Below are 16,679 nucleotides of genomic sequence, written 5' to 3' on the forward strand. Positions count from 1 at the left end.
GTATTTGGGATCCAAATCTTCGTAGATTATGTGTGCAATCTGTTCGAGTGAACACGTATTTTAGAGGCTGCTATTTGGGGGGCTTGGTAAATCAGGTCCTAACTCTGTATGAAGTTCTGAAAAATCTATCAAAGGATGGGCATCCATCATTATTCCCTTTTACAAGCGGCAACAAGCATGGGCATGAAAGGGGCGGGAACCAAGACCTTTGGTCTTCAGAGGTAGCAACCGTAACAACGTCGAGATGCTGCTGCAGCAAGATTCTGCCTTTGTAGGGTTCTCTGTAAAACTCAAATGTCTCCAGCCATTCAAGATTTTGTTATTTTACAGTATCCTTCATTCATTCATTCATCTTCCGAGCCGCTTGATCCTCACTAGGGTCGCGGGGGGTGCTGGAGCCTATCCCAGCTGTCTCCGGGCAGTAGGCGGGGGACACCCTGAATCGGTTGCCAGCCAATCGCAGGGCACACAGAGACGAACAACCATTTGCACACTCACACCTAAGGACAATTTAGAGCGTCCAATCAGCCTGCCACGCATGTTTTTGGAATGTGGGAGGAAACCGGAGCACCCGGAGAAAACCCACACAGGCCCGGGGAGAACATGCAAACTCCACACAGGGAGGCCGGAGGCTGGAATCGAACCCGGTACCTCTGCACATTTTACAGTATCATCATGTAAAAAAAAAAGAAATGCTGTCAGCAAGGATTTGATCTCCTTTAAACAAAAGGCCACATTCAACGTCCTTGCAGGTCCAACATGAGGTGCATGGCCCTGTGCATGGTCAGTGTCAGTTCCTCCTTGCGCCTCATAAAAAATGCAACGAGACCATGTATATTTACGGAGATTAATTACCACTCCCGCTTGCAATGCGGCCTCGCCGCGCAGGTTCGCCTTCGTTCCGGAGGGCAGTCGCTCAAAGCGCCGGGCACCTCCTTCCACCTTGATGAATATTGCACAAGTCTAAGGAGTGGGATGCATTGATGGAATCCACCTCAATCAGCCAGGGAATCGATGGCATACACTCACATTTGCAGAGGGGCTAATTGGCAGCATTAAAATTCACCAAGCTGCATAATTTACCCAAGAGAGAAATGGGAATAAGGTGCAGGGCGATCAGCTCATTTGTGGCAGAGACATGAAAAAAAAAAGCCCTGTCGCGGTGAAAGGAGGAGGCCTTAAACAGATGAGGAGCCAAAGCCAAAGGCCAGATTATTCATGTCTCGGCTTGTCACGCCTAATGAATGTACAAGCCATACCGTTTTTTTCTTTCTTTCCAGAAGCGACATTCAACTCTCTAACATGGGGAAACATATTTGACCGTGACTGTCAATGACTGACCATTTTCTTTGAGACACCACTGACATTAGTGGTTTCCTGCGCAGACCTAATTCACTCATTCATAATTTACCGCTGGACTGGACCTAACATGAAACATTCATTGACATACTGTATGATAGTACCCTCCAAAAAATATGCTTGGCTCTACTTTAAATTCACACAAATATTAACAATAGTATGCCATCATATAAAAAGGAATGCTGTTCACCTGACATCTTTTACTGTACAACCAAAATGTGAGCCCTTTGTTTTATTACATGAAATTACCACGGTTGCTTCAAATTGTTCGATGTGATTTAAAAAGTATTCGCACATCTGTTGAGCATTTTCAAAAGAACATTCCGAGAAAAGAAACGCTACATGATGATAGAATGCAGGGTCAGTGAAGCTTTTTTTTTTAAGATGACATTCAATGTCCGAGGCTGGGCAGTAAACCATGTGACAGGAATCCAGGAGATGGAAAATAAAAAATAAAAGCACAATTGCAAAAGAAAACAAACAGCTGGCCTGGCTCTGCCCGCATAAACAGCAAATGTTTCGATTAACTCAACGCTGTACTTCTTTGGTGCCTTCATCTCTGGTGAAGTTAGAATTGAAAGAGGACATTTTGATTCCCTCTCTGCTGTAATGCGCTTGCACCGAGCTTTCTGCTCTACTGTACCACACCTAAGCACTTATTCCGATGATGAGTGACTTTAAGGAACTACTGTGTGCCGTGAAGGGACAGCATTTAGCTATGCTAGCTAGCGAGCCAAAGCTAGCTTGGAGCACGTTAGCGCTGCGCCTAGCATTCACCACAGTAGTACTTGAGTCGCCAGGAAAGCACAGAGGAAGGCTGACAGCTCCTCTCAGCTTCGTGGTCAGAAGCGATTGAAGCTAATTTCACACTAGTGCGAAAACAATGATGTCAGCAAAAGAATTGTTGCAAGTGGCTGGTTGAATCAAAATCTTTTTTGAATTGTATAACCTATGCAACTCATACCCTGGACTTGTAACCAGGCAATCGCAGGACACATAAAAAGACAGCCCAGCACTCACACATTGTTAACGAACGGGAAATGAGCCCACGCTGGCCGCATTGAAGTCAAGTAAGTGAACCAGTACACTGTCACTGACTCACAACAAAATTCCATTGGAAGCAAAATGATTGAAAACTGTACACACTGTGTGGTTTTGTAACGGTTAAGAATAATGATGTCAAGGCACATAACACAGAAAAGGTCTCAGAAGCGAAGAAACCTCTTTTTTAAATTTTTTACTCCACAGGAACTTTGTTGAGTCCAATTTGTACCCAGAGTGACCTTTGGATGTGACGGGCAACATGTTGGTGTGCTCATTTGCATTTTATCCGCTACCCTGTGCATTCTGACTGAATCCTAATGTTACCGTGTCGCCCATCATGCTCATTAAATGTAATTGAAGTAAGGAGTCAAGGGGAAGGCTGCAGCCAAGAGCTGTCTCCACGTTATGAAAAATGAGAGGAAAAACATTTTCCTGCCATTTTAGATATTCTGCGCCGCCTCAATTTCACACATGTAAAAGAAAGAGAACGGGGGTGGGTTGAAGGGGAGCTTGAAGTGGTAGTGTTTTATTCATCTTTATGCAAATAAAGTCATTTTTGCTTGCCTTAACAAATCAAGAATCATGTATGTCAACATCTAGCGAGGAAGAAAGTGCAGATGGGCATTACGTACAAAAAAAAACGAAACAAAAACAAACGCAGACAGGGAGGAGACCCGCGACTGCTTCGTCCACAAATCCTGACAAGGGGCAAATCAACTTTTTTGTTGTGTGAAATCTTCTTGAGATGTACAAAGTGTTGCTGTATTCAAACGACATTACACTGTACATTATGATAGTCTGGGGAAAAAAAAGAAGCTATTGTTGCTAGCTGGATGGCTAGCTGGTGAGGGCGGGGGGGTGTGGCCAATGATGGTTCACACCCTGCTTGTCTGCATTTTCAACTCCACACTTCACTTGTTTGATGAATACTAATCCACTCGCCACTACCGATTGTATGCCCTCTATCGCTACAAGGAAATCCCTCACTTGAATTGCTACATAGCTAATGTCACAAGTATATGCTTGAAATCAATAGAACACTAATAAGTACATTCCATTTATATGAATATACCATACAATGGGGGGCGATAAGATATTTGATAAACTTGGGAATACTCTTTTCAACAATTTAGGGGTCAACTTGACTTCAATCGTTCAGGTAATTCCTTCGTGATGCGTTTGGTGTATACAGTGAAACCTCTGAAGTCCAACAATTCACAATCAGACCAGAATTTTCAGAACGTCATCATACACGATGTTACAACAGAATACTGGAAAAAATACTAAGCCGAGCTCGGTGAGCGTCGAACGAATTCTCCACTACTTAATGCGTTTTGATTTGGAAAATGGAATTATCCTTTCTTTATTCGGACAAAGGAAACTTGTACACAGGTGTTTGTCCTGGCTGCGCAGTAAAAATAGGCGAAAACAAAAGAAAGTGTGCATTGGAAACTCATCTCCAAAGCAAAAGCAGGCATCTTCTGTCATGCGTCACCAGTTTATTTAGTTTTTTGTTTTTACGTACTACTGGATTTTACTCGACTTTAGTAGAATTTCGACTGGATTTGACTTGGAATTTACTCGACTGTCAAAAATGATCAATCCATCCGTTACTGACAGTCAGCGACTGTCAATTGCAGGGCACATACAGACACTCACGCATTCACCCCCATTCACACGGCTGGACAATTTAAAGTTTGGATAGAAGCCGACAGGCAGATTTTTGAAAAGTGGCAGGAAGCTGAAGTCCCTGGATGGGAAAAAAACAAAACAAAACACAAGCATAGGGAGAATGCGGGAAGCAGATATACTCACCACACCATTTAAAAATGTATGATTTTTAAATTCACTTTTTATGTATGACTTAGTTTCACTGAAGTCCCGTTTCCAAGGTATCGCCCATCATCCAGTTTTATATCACTTATCCCAATCGGTGTCGCGAATGAGCTGGAGGCGATCGCATCTGACTTTCGACAAGATCCTTAAATGATGACCAGACAATCACAGGGCACACAGACAGACGGACAATCGTCCACACTGACATTCACATCAACACTGAAGGAGAACAGGAGTCAGGCCAATGAAGTACTCGTTAGAGGTGCCACATTGAGCAGAGCGATCGCCGTCGCCTTTCGTTCGAGCGGAAAACAGTTTGGACAGCACCTCTGCTGGCCGCAGCCGAGTCGTGCGCTCAAGTGGCTTCAAGACGCTAGCAATCGACAATCAATTCCGCAATCCAGGAACTCAAGCGTGAATTACGCCGACCATTTCTGCTGTTTAGCACATGTTAACTGCATTGCAAAACAGTCAGTCAGTCATATCCTGAAGCAGGTTGATTCAATTTCCACTTGTTTTTGGACTCCCGAGTCCAAACGTTGTCACGCAAAGGATTGTGTTTGAATTTAGAGGTTCCACTGTAATCCTCAAATATGAGACTCTTAATACTTTGATCCTGCTTTTCGTTTTAACTCATGTGAATAAAACAAAAGCATTGTTCCCATGTCATGAAGAGAGGTTGGGTCCAATTTGAGATCATTTTTGGACAGTCGGTCAAGCAGATGCCAATCTCGATCTAATCGTGCGCATTTAGAGAAATAATCAATGTGGTTTTCCTGCTATTCAATCGGCTGGGAGGAAAGGAGGATTTGGCCACGACCCAAGCCTGCGTGTGCCGTTTACATGTAGCCTCGACAACCATCTAAACGCGCAGAAATCCACAAATCCCTTCACACGAAACTGCACGAGCAAGAAAGTCAAGATACACATCACACATTTTTTCACAAAGCCTCAAGCGAGCTCTCAAGTCTCAGTGGCTCAAGAGCCGGGAGGAGGACGTCGTTGCTGTTTGCGGTGGTGGTCGTCTGCAGTGGGCGTCGCCTCAGAGGAAGTGAACGTGTCGCTAGACTGAACATGACGGGGTAATCGTTCTTTTCTAAACCGCCGTCTTTATCGATCATCTTTGCGTCCGCTCCGCCCGATTGAAACGTGCGAGGTTCGGAAATCTTTAAGCTCCGGTGCGTCATCCCCGTGTAGCTTGACTGACTCAACTGCTTGTTGCTTTTTGCCTTGAAGGTGATGGTACGTAGGAAGTTTCATTCAGATCATGAATTGATTAATGGAAGAGTTTACAGAGTCTGTGTGTGTCTGTGTGTGTGTGCGCGTGTGTTTGTGTGTGTGTGTGCGTGTGTGTGTGCGTGTGTCCACATGCATGTTTGAACAGTAAATGAAAATCAAATAGGGCTGAGCTGGAAATATGGTGCACGTTTGTCAATGTTTGGGACAGAAATGGTCCTTTTGTTCAACGTGTGTGAGTGTGTGTGATTACGCATATGTGTATAATCCAACCCCAGCTACAAGGCGTTGGAAGCACTTGGGCTCCAGCCCATCTGATAAGCTCTCTCCAGGGTTCTCTTGCAGTCCTGCATTACTGTGCTGAATACAATGTGAGGGTACTGGACCACCAGCCTCTCCACTGTCTCCTCGTTCACCTGCAAACACAGCGACGAACGAGCATTGATAAGAGATGACGGCTATTCAAATTCAGCAATTTGTTAGTCATGGAGGTTCATCAGAGATGTTGTCTTGGTATCCAGTTAAAAAAAAAATCTCTTATTTTCCCCCTCAATTCTGATCCAACTGTTGCAAATTTGCGGTACCGGAACAGTTTATTCGGTACGCTGGCGCAATGTAATGAGATTATAGAGCTGTTAAAAAAAAACAACAATAAAACGACACACACAAAGATGTTTGTATTACAAATTCAGTGCAGCACACCACTTCACAAAGATATTAAAAAAAAACAATACATATATATATATATAGAGAGAGAGAGAGAGAGAGAGAGAGAGAGAGAGAGAGAGAGAGAGAGAGAGAGAGAGAGAGAGAGAGAGAGAGAGAGAGAGAGAGAGAGAGAGAGAGAGAGAGAGAGAGAGAGAGAGAGAGAGAGAGAGAGAGAGAGAGAGAGAGAGAGAGAGAGAGAGAGAGAGAGAGAGAGAGAGAGAGAGAGAGAGAGAGAGAGAGAGAGAGAGAGAGAGAGAGAGAGAGAGAGAGAGAGAGAGAGAGAGAGAGAGAGAGAGAGAGAGAGAGAGAGAGAGACACAGTATATATATACTATAATACTATTATTATTATTAGCAAATTGTTCACTTTCATGGACGCTTGATTGAATTTCTGGTATTGACCTTGATTAAGAAAACATGTTTCTCTTTGTTTCATGACCCACTCTTCTATGAAATTAAATGGACATTGCTAGGAAGTAGTGTTAGGATTAACAATAATAATAAGGGTAAATTCGTTTTTATTATCGTGGTTGTAGCGCATGTTCTCATCAGCTTAAAAAAAAATCACCTCTGTTCCAGTCAGAAAATCAGGAAGTGGAAGGAACACTGTGAGGAGCTGACAAAGAGCAGAAGCAAAGTAACCCCGGAGACCTCGAGGGGGTTAGCCGTAACCCACCCAGAACCAACCCCTGCCCACCCGCGAGCGTAACACTTTCCAGGGGAAACGATGTATAAACACTCAAACACGTGTTGCGCATATAGTCATTCGTTTGTTATCAAAGTAGCACACAAAATGGTGGACGCGTTCTCACCTGGCCAAACGCAGTTACGGTTGCGAGGTTAATTCATGGCATGGCTGGATTCACTTCATCAGAACTGTATCAAAACATTTCCGAAAACGATTGACACAGTGACAAGCTGTCACTTCTGTATAAATGAAGTGTAGCACTCAAAGGTGTACCGCTATCAAGCTAGCATTCATTTGATTGTTGAGCAAGAAACCAAATTACAGTGGTACAGTGACTTAATCTTCTCCACCCCACCCCCAAAGATCACAATAGTCTAGAAAACATGAAAAAATATGTCAAATATGTAGAGAAATAAAAACATTTTAGTGTTTCAGACAAACTGCTGTTCATAGTATAGCATTCAAGGGTGTGGTCTCAGAAGCTGGACGTGGCTTGGTATGGTTAGAGGCACTCGAATGTTAGCAAGACATGCCAGAAAAACGAGCTACATACTGTCGCTCCGTCTCGTCTCGGCAGGGCTTACACATCCTTTCCAAAGTCACATCCAAGCAATTTTCCGATTAAATTCCAAGCTTTTCCCAGGAATTGGCTGTATGACATCTTGACATGAAAACGCTCATGCTCGAAAGGATCCTTTACGGTTTATTTGCGGAATCTGCCTCGTCCACTCACTTTGTCGAGTGCTGAGGCGAGGGCGCTAAGGTCAAATGATTCCTTTGCGTCGATGATTCAACTTTTGGTTTTATTTTCAAGACGCAAGTTGTGATTTCTCAAGCTTCATGTGTGTGTGTGTGTGTGTGTGTGCTCGGTGGAAAAAAAAGACACGTTTCAACAATGAATAATTAAAGCTTTTCTTTCCAACTTTTGGACATGGGTTTGGGTGTGTTGAATTTTCACTGAGCTCGTCATTGATGTGGAGCAACCATTCATCACGTACAGCAACCGTCTTGCCGCACAAACGGGAGAGATGGAAAAAGAAACACAAGTGAGGGGCAAGGCTGAGTTTGAACCCCACCCAGCCAAAGAGATTTCGTTTATTATGACAATTGGTTGAGCCTCATTAGCAGCTCACATGACAACGCCCTGATTGCCTTCATAAGATCGCACACTATAGCCCTGAAAACGCTCCCCCGGCTTGTTAATCAGGGCCTAATTGCAATTCAAACACATCTGAAGAATAGACACGTCAAACTGATGGGAGGCCATAACATTCATTAATGCTCATTGCAAACAAGACTCCCACTAAACGACTCCCAATCAAAACTCGGAACGCTTTTGACTAATTGCCGGTTACAGAGACGTTAAATGTCGATGGAAAGCATCAACTGTTGATGAAAGCGCGATGGCGCTTGAAAACGCAAAGGCTGAAAAATGTCATTATGTCACGTGCTCGTGATTGCCATTTGAAGCTCTTGAGACCGAAGCTTATGAACTTACAACTGACAACTTTTAATAATTACCGCTACTCCGTAGAGGAATATGAATGTGTCAATATCAATATTTCTGCACCAATTATAATTATTGCTATTATTATTCCACTAGAGTAGGACGAATAAAGGATATTTTATCTTATCTTATCTTAGGCCACTATATTCTAAAACTGTATATCCGGTTATCAGGAAGGGGGTAAAGGGAGTAAATACGTTTTCTGCTTTACAACTGCTTTCCGAATGTGGACAGTATAGTTGGATTTTTAACTTTTAATGTTTCATTTTGACTGTTTCTTTCATTTGCACACACTTGAAACAAAGAATTCATTCCTCCATTCATGTATTCACATTTTTCTGTCTTTTTTCTGAGTTGTGAATTTTGTGTATCGCCGTATCCCAGTATACGGACCGCGTATTTCCTAACCGGATGTATAAACGTGTAAAAATCCGTCCAATAAAAACACAACAATCTAAAAAGAATTGGGATTTTGAAGTCAAGGAAAAAGTTTAAAAAAAAAACTCTTTCGAGCCACTTGAAGCGTTTCATGGATGAATATCAATAAATGGCTTACAGGTTGGAAGAATAACATTTGATGTCTGGTTATTTGTAGTCCAAAGCTAATATAATTGAGAAAAAAATAATCATAAATGAATGAATAAATACTAATTGTTACTCGTGGCAGAGGCTGGACTCGCTTCGAAAATGATGACTCGGCTGATTCTTTTCAATTTTGTCACCGGGTAAAAGTGCTCTCAGTGATATTTTGTAGCTTGGCAACTTTAAGCTGAAAACCAAAGTAATGGGGGTCTCTGGTGCATGTCTCTGACAGGATTTTTTTTTTCCTTCTGATGCCGTACTGTAGAGTCCTTCAAAAGCCGCTGCCAAGTCTTTCGGAAAGACACATGATACAGCAGATCCCTACTCAGGCATCTGGGAGCATAGCCACAGCTATCTGGAGCGAAGCCTATACTTAGGATATTTCCCCACTGCCCATTTTAACTTCAAAGATGCAGCACGTAGATCCGAGCGTAATGCGTACTGATGGCTAATGCGACGTTGTCAGAGTTTACGAGCGAGAGATGGAACAAAAGGACTTGTCAAGGCCTGCTATGCGAAAATGGCACCTCCATCTTCTTCTTTTCAAGGTGATGGATGTCTCCTTTGTGATATGACCTTCTCGCCATAAGCAATCTCCTCCCTCGTAATCTCGTACGTACCGTGGGAGGCACTCCATCACCAACATAAAAATCTACATTGAGCAAAAACGCCGGATGTTGCCCGGATGGTTCGCCGCAGTAATACTTGTCGTCGAGCTGACTAATGTAGCGGCGCTTTACATTCCCACGGGAGAAAGAAAAAGAACGGGGGCTCTCAAAACAATCGACAATCGGATCTACAAACACAAAGTTGCATTTCATATTCGGCGTCTTCCCGGTGCTCCAAACAACGCTGGGAAAATGGAATAAGGCCTTAGGAAATAGGAGAGCGAGGAATTATAAATTCACTGAAGAGGTGAAATGTGTTATTTTTTTTTTCAATTTCGATTGCCCTTTTTTTTCTTTTGTATTTATCGGTGTCTGCATTGAATGGTCATCGTAAAGACCACTTTTCAAAGCAAACAGCTACTTTATAATGGTACACAAGGCAGTGGTGAACCACACAACAATGGATCTTTAAAAGAAAAATGTTTCAAGCACACATTGGGCTGTTCTAAACGGTTATTTTTCTATGCGGACAAAAAATAAAATAGAATAAACCAATGTAGTAGAAACAGCTGCGCAGTCGCTATTCATATTGATGTACTTCAACTCGATTATTACCCCTTGGTGCAAAATTGCCTTTTTGGGGGTGGGGAGGTGGTGGTGGGGGGGGGGTCTTGTTAGTAGGGCACATTGTCCTCTGCAGCAAATAGAGAAGATGTCCTCCTTTGCATCCTGCACATACTCAGGGCCACTTTGTTGCGTATGAAAATGAAAATTACAGCCGTCACTGGATTGTGGGGGAGGTTAAAAGGTCAACCGCACGCTGGGCCCACATGCAGGGATCACAGTTTGGATGCTACCTCGGCATCAAGGCCTCTGCGTTTACCGAATTCATTAGGAGATGATTTTTTTTTCATTGTGTTGAGAAAAGCTTCGAAGGTAAGGGCAAGTTCACATAAAACAACCAATCATTTTCGTTTCGAACGCAACCTTCACAAAAGGCCCTTGGACTCCCATTTAGCTCACCGTTGAACACTCGGATGACACACTTGCTCTGACGGAGCGACCCATCCCGCTCCAAACGTTCCTTCTCATTTCGAAGCCAAGTTTAGATTGCGCTGTGCAAAATGAGGTGGCTGGGATTTGAAATTTGGAGAGCAAAGTCCTGTCGCACGACCGGTGACATCACCTTGACATCCGATAAGCAAAGCGTCGGTCCCGGCATCTCATGCCAAAGTACTGCCGTTCTTATTTCCTCATTGATCATACGTTTATTTGTTTGGGTCCATCTTCCTGAGCCTCCTGGCAGCAATTGCTTGCCCTGGGCAAATAAAGAGAGACGAATACTACCCCCTGGCCTCTGCCGACTTCAATGCAGAGAGTGCATTAGTCAACCAGTAAATGCATTTGGGGGTAAATGTTTAAGAAGCCGGTTGAGGCAGCAGATTGTGCATTAAGTCTTTGTTGCCCGTCTGTCTTTAAACGGGTCAGATTTATAGCTTTCTTTAAACGGCTAAGCGGAAAAAAAAAAAACCAATGGAAGACTTTTCAAATCAGTGACTAGACAAACGGAAAAGATAAGGGAAGAGGGGGCGGATGGAAAACGGACAAAACAAACGTTGAAGCAGTTCTTGGATATATGAACTATCGCGGTGTTGCTGCGGAAAAGCCGAAAGTTTTGATTTGGATTCGGTCTTAGAAAGCTGAGCGATGCACCCAAACAATGGCTGTGAATACGCTGTTAAAAAGCAGGTCAGGTGCTCCATGGGACAACCAGGGTCTGGGACCACTCACGCACGTCGCCCTGCACTCTATCAAACGGCAGCGGAATCGCAAAGCGGCAACAGAGGCTCAACTGACCGGAGTGCAAGAAAAGAGCTTCTGGAGCACAGCTTTTGTAAAAGCACTCCTGGTAACAAAAGGAATGTGGCTAAGGCAAGGTCCGATCCCTTATTAACTCATTCACTCCCAAAGACGTTTTTAGACGTCTTTTCAGACTTGGTTCAGAATTGGCTGGTCGTGAATGAGTTAAGTTGGCCTTCTCCCAAAAAAAAAAGGTCTCTTTCCCAGAGTGCCTGGAAAATTGCTGCATAGGACACTGGATTATTTTGTCTTTCACACAGAAGCCAATCAAAAGTTACACGTTCCCACAGTGACACTGCTTCCAGCAAACCAATGAAATGTGAGAAGACATCACTGGCAGCATTTAGTGTGAAGTAGAAGTGTTCATAAAAAAAAAAGAAAGAAGAAAGACAAAAAAAGCTTGTTTTCAAAGACGCAAAGGGCACTAAAATCGCTGGTGTCAACATTTGCGCACTCTTTGCGAAATCAAGACAAATCCTTTTGCCATGTGCGCGCATGATGTCACGTCAGACAAAGAAGAGGTCGCCGTATGTCCATTTGGCTTCGATTAAACCAAAAACCAACCATCTGATTGCTGTCACATTCTATTTACGCATGTACATGTTGACTTTGGGTTTGTTTTGACCGGGACTTGTTTCAACCGAGTTCCACGTTTCATAACAAAATTTGTGCTCGAGATGATGCGAGAATCCAGATGGACAGATTCAATTGCCGTCAAAAGTACAACCGAACGTCTAAGACGGATGTTGACGGCAACATTCAAATCACAGCAACAGGAAGGGGTGGTCACACACAGTTTTTTTTTTGGGGGGGGGGGGCTGGTGATTGGCACTAGGTCATAACCAGCCTGTTGAATGAACTGGGGGGGGGGGGGGGGGGGGATGAATAAAACGGACTTCCTGAAGTTGGACAGAGCTACTGTTTAATTTTTACCTCGAGGGAACGGCTCGTTCTCCGGAGTAAATAAAGAACAAGGGCAAATCGACCCCCTCCTACCCCCTGGCCCTTCCAAAGAGACGCCACGATAAAAAATTCATGGTGTCTCTTTTGAGGGAGGAGAGCTCTGATTAGATTGGACCAGTCAAAGTTAAAACAAGGTGGCCCGCAATCATTATTGTGTCAATATTTTGATGAGTCTTCCTGATGAATGCGAGATGACCAAATGAAAGAAAAAAAAAAGGTTGCTCATTCCCACACATGTTCAGAGAGCGTTCGGTTCCCATTGGGTTCAAGCGCTCCCTTTTTCCAAATGTGAGCCGAGTAGCCACGGGATAGATGCAAACTTTTTTTTTTTTTGCACACACACATCTTTTTCCCTCGAAACAGGCATCCATTATGCAAGGAATCAAACGAAGTTGCTTGCCTGAAAAGTTTCTCGAACCCCCCCCAGGATGCTTGAAATATGTATGGACACTGTTTCCAGATGGGGGGACTGCTATGACCATCAGCATGAAGAAGCTAAATTCATCACCGACGCAGTAGGACACGACGTTGGTCGTCTACGCTTGCCTGCTGCCTCTTGTCTGAAAGGAGGCGAACTTCAGTGATCGTCCACAACCAAATCGGGATTGCCAAGAATCAAGATTGCCTTCGTCTCCTTTCTGGCCATGACTTCTTGAGATTATGTTGGCCTCTGTGGAGCTGAGCATACAGCCATGGATGGAGAAGAAAATGAGGTGCCGGGGACGAAAAAAAAAAAAAAAGCTTAATTGAATGAATAAATGACGTGGGCAGAAAACCGACATCCTAACAACCTTGAATTGCCCTTGAATAAACTTGAAGATGAAAAAGCAGGGAAACGAGTACATGCGGGTCAGGAGAGGTTCTGGACGTTATCTGTTGAAGGGCAATTCTGAGCTTCCCCGTCTCACTTTATTTCACCCTCCCGGCGCTTTTGAAACAAGACGACCGGATGACCACGAGGAGGCTTCAGTTAAGACCCGCAATCAATACAGCTCCTCTGTGCGGGATGAAAGTCCCGAGATTACGCCCACAAATCATAAATGGCAAATGACCGCGTCACACGTTGAAGATGGTGAATTGTTTTTTTTCTTTTAAATGCCCGTCGAAAGAGCGGAAAATAGGAAAAGCGGAGAGCCCCGTCTTCCAAACTCACTACCTTTGCTCTCATTGCCTCCGTTTCACAGGCCTAATGCTCCCCCCCAACCCCCCACCCGCTGTTCACAATAACAACACTCATCAAAGAAAGTTTGGGCTAACTCTCATTTCCTAAACGAGAGTTGAAATGGCTTCTAACTCTTCACAATGCTTCATCTTTGTTTTCCTCACTGCAAAACCTCCGGGCCCCGAACAATTAGGCCCTTGTTTATGTCTGCAAATTGCTATGCCGTGCCTATCTGTGCGCAATCCCTGGCAGCTGGATGCTCCACTGGAACAACCATATTGATTGGGATGTCTGCTCTTTTAACAAGGTCTGTCGGCTTTGCCCATCTGGGAAAGAAAAGCAGAGGGCAGATCTGCTCCTACCTGTTCCCAAAACACTGCTCCGCCTCCGTTCAGGTAATGGCGACATACTTCCAAAGTGCTTACGCAAAACACTTACGCGCGGGGGGGGGGAGTCAGCTCATACGCTATCGCTTTATTTGACTTTGACATACTTTCTCTCCATTTCTGTCTTTTCCCCTTTGCCACCTCATTTGACTTTCAAGCTCTCTCCTTCATCACCCCCATTAAGGTGACAACTCATCGTCCTGTCCCACTAGTCAGTGTCGTTAGTTTACTAGTCTACATTCTTGCTGACGTCCGCGAGTTTTGCTCCCTTCTGTTTCTCGACATGGGCGACCCATTTGTTTTCACTCTAATGAAGTAGTGGAAAAGGGCGGTGGGGTGGTGGTGATGGGGGGTAGGGGGGGGGGTATAGGCGAGGGAGACTGTTAAAAGAAGGAGAGGGAACAGAGGGAGCCAAAGTTGACATGCAAAAAAGTAGAGGAGGAGACGAAGCGGACAGCAGAGGGATAGAAGATGATATGGGGAAAGAAAATAGGTAGAGGACATACACGCGCAAGCTGCGAAAACATTTCGAAAGAAAACATTCCACTGAGGCTGAATGAGATCAAAATCCCCAAAGTGATACATCATCGGACAATGGAGGCTCCGAATGTTCCCAGGATAGTCTGGAAGACGAAACTGGAACTCATGTACCGTATTTCCCATGCTATAAGGCGCACCTAAAAGCATTCGCTTTTCTCAAGTGCGCCTTATTTATGGACCAATATCGCCGATTTCTTCTGTAGTGTTTTAAATGTTTTGTAAAGCTATATAAATAAAGCTGTATTGTATTGTATTCCCTTTAGCATCGCTCCCTCTCGCACAGTGGTTCTTAACTTGGGTTTGGTGAATCAGTCGCAGAGGTTCAACGGAGTCGACTCAACATGTCAATTTGTTATGACACGCCCATTTGACAATCGCTGGCTGCAGATGATCACATGACATTACTTGTCCAATCAATTTAGTTCGCTCAGTAGTCACCGTGTGACTGTCGTGAAATTACGTTATACAATTTAAAAAACCTACACTGATGCCATGTAATTTTATTTACTTGTTTCTGTTTTTCATAAATGTTTTTTTTTAATTGGTCCCAAAAAATATATATATTTTATATAAATATATAAATATATTTTTTTATTTTTCACTGGATGGTACAAACCGAGAGCTGTTCCAAATGAAAAACCGCCATTCGGGCATGCGCCCTTGGAAGTCACGCAAGACCCGTGATTCCTTTTCGAAGCAAAGTGAACTTTCTTTGATCACGTCGGCGCAATTTAGCACAGAGACTTTTTTTTATGAGAAGAGCATCTTTCAGATGCTGTGATACAGTTTGATATATTTCTTTAGCACACGCCTGGAGACAAATAAAACAACCCGTGTGGATCTGAGGAGCGCAGTGACACAATTTATAGGATTGGCTTGCACTCAATGTGACTTTGCAGAAAAATCAAGCGACCTCAACTGGATATGTGACACTGTGAGTGGATATATGTCAGCTCTGTAACCAAAAGTGTCATTTACAGTTATTGTAATTTACCGTGGTGGCATGTGACGGTGTCTTAAAGCGTTTTGAGCTAGGATTGAAAAAGAAAAAAAATCCCCCACAAAATTATCATGATACTCAAAAGTATACGACAAAAAAAAAAAAAAGTTCATGTGTGCATGTGGAAGTGTGCAAAGATGAATTCCGCCCACACAAAAGAACATTTAACTCCAACCGGCTGACATATGCTGCGCTGCTGAGCAAAGAGAAAAAGGCAAATCAGTTTTCCAGAACATTCCTCCTCTTTTTGTGAAGTCTCTTCGTTGAATGACATCAAAAAAGACCGAGACCAATTTACAGTCGCGAGTCGGCCCAATTAATTTATTTGATTCTTTTCGGGTGGATCAATGGCCTTCTTGTCAGTGCCTGGCTGGTTGGAGCCCCCGGAGGCAAGAGGTGTAATCATCGGAGGCGGACCGAGCACGACATGTGCAGGGGCCTGGAGGGGCGGCTCTGATTTCAATGCTCCATTATGAGCTGCGCTCGGAGCAAATAACACAAATTCCTCACGCGGTCACGCGCAGTAATGTTGCATTTGCGCGCGGTGCAACACAAAAAGGAAATCACTCCGACTGACGTGTGTGTGTGTGTGGGGGGGGGGGGGGGCAAGAAAAATATCAGAGGCGCAGACGGCGCTACATTAACGCCGTATATGGTCAGCTACTGCGAGGAGCGAGACGAATTCGGTACATTTTCTGACAATCAAATCGACTTGTGGCTTGCGCTAAGTCAGTGCAGGAAAAAAAAAAAAATTCTTCGTGCGACTCCTCACAATCGCGACTGCCTGGCAGCAAAGCGTATACAGTAGGGAAGCAGGTTTGGATAAACGGTGACGCTCGGAAATCGATCCTTCACACCGCTCCACGCGAGGGGCGCCAGCTGGATCCTGTTAGCAGTTCCTAAATGAATTCTACACTCCTGAGGTCCGGCTGTGACATTCAGCCGGCGCATTAAAATTCCCGTCCATTTGATAATTCCAAACAAATTTGGGGGCGAGGCCGAGCCGAGGAAGCTGACTTGGCTTGTCGGCGCCGCGGCATCAAGGTTATCGCAAGATTGTATTTGTCCGAGACTGACAGGACCCACTCCGAAAGGCGACTCCACTTAAGATAGCAGAGGGGGGTGGGAGGGGGGGCAGTGAGACGGCAGGGGCCACACGAAATCTGCTAACAGTAGTCTAACTTGCCGATGAAATGCTGAG

The 16,679-nt window shown here is 44.2% G+C and overlaps 1 protein-coding gene and 1 long non-coding RNA gene across 2 annotated transcripts in view; one reads left to right on the top strand and one right to left on the bottom strand.

Moving 5' to 3' along the window:
* Positions 1–3,679: 3,679 nt before the first annotated feature.
* LOC127602431 (uncharacterized) lies at positions 3,680–4,149 on the top strand. The gene is made up of 2 exons (XR_007962793.1): positions 3,680–3,909; positions 3,952–4,149. It is a non-coding gene; the product is annotated as an uncharacterized LOC127602431 (long non-coding RNA).
* A 1,386-nt stretch (positions 4,150–5,535) lies between these two features.
* Positions 5,536–16,679, bottom strand: part of fbxl17 (F-box and leucine-rich repeat protein 17) — a 188,233-nt gene continuing 177,089 nt past the window's right edge. Inside the window, exon 11 of the mRNA XM_052068487.1 lies at positions 5,536–5,891. Coding sequence (XP_051924447.1) covers positions 5,754–5,891 — 138 coding nt within the window. The 3' untranslated portion in view covers positions 5,536–5,753. The remainder of the gene's footprint in view (positions 5,892–16,679) is intronic.

The sequence above is a fragment of the Hippocampus zosterae genome, chromosome 6, assembly GCF_025434085.1.
Source record: "Hippocampus zosterae strain Florida chromosome 6, ASM2543408v3, whole genome shotgun sequence".
NCBI classification, from domain to species: Eukaryota; Metazoa; Chordata; class Actinopteri; order Syngnathiformes; family Syngnathidae; genus Hippocampus; species Hippocampus zosterae.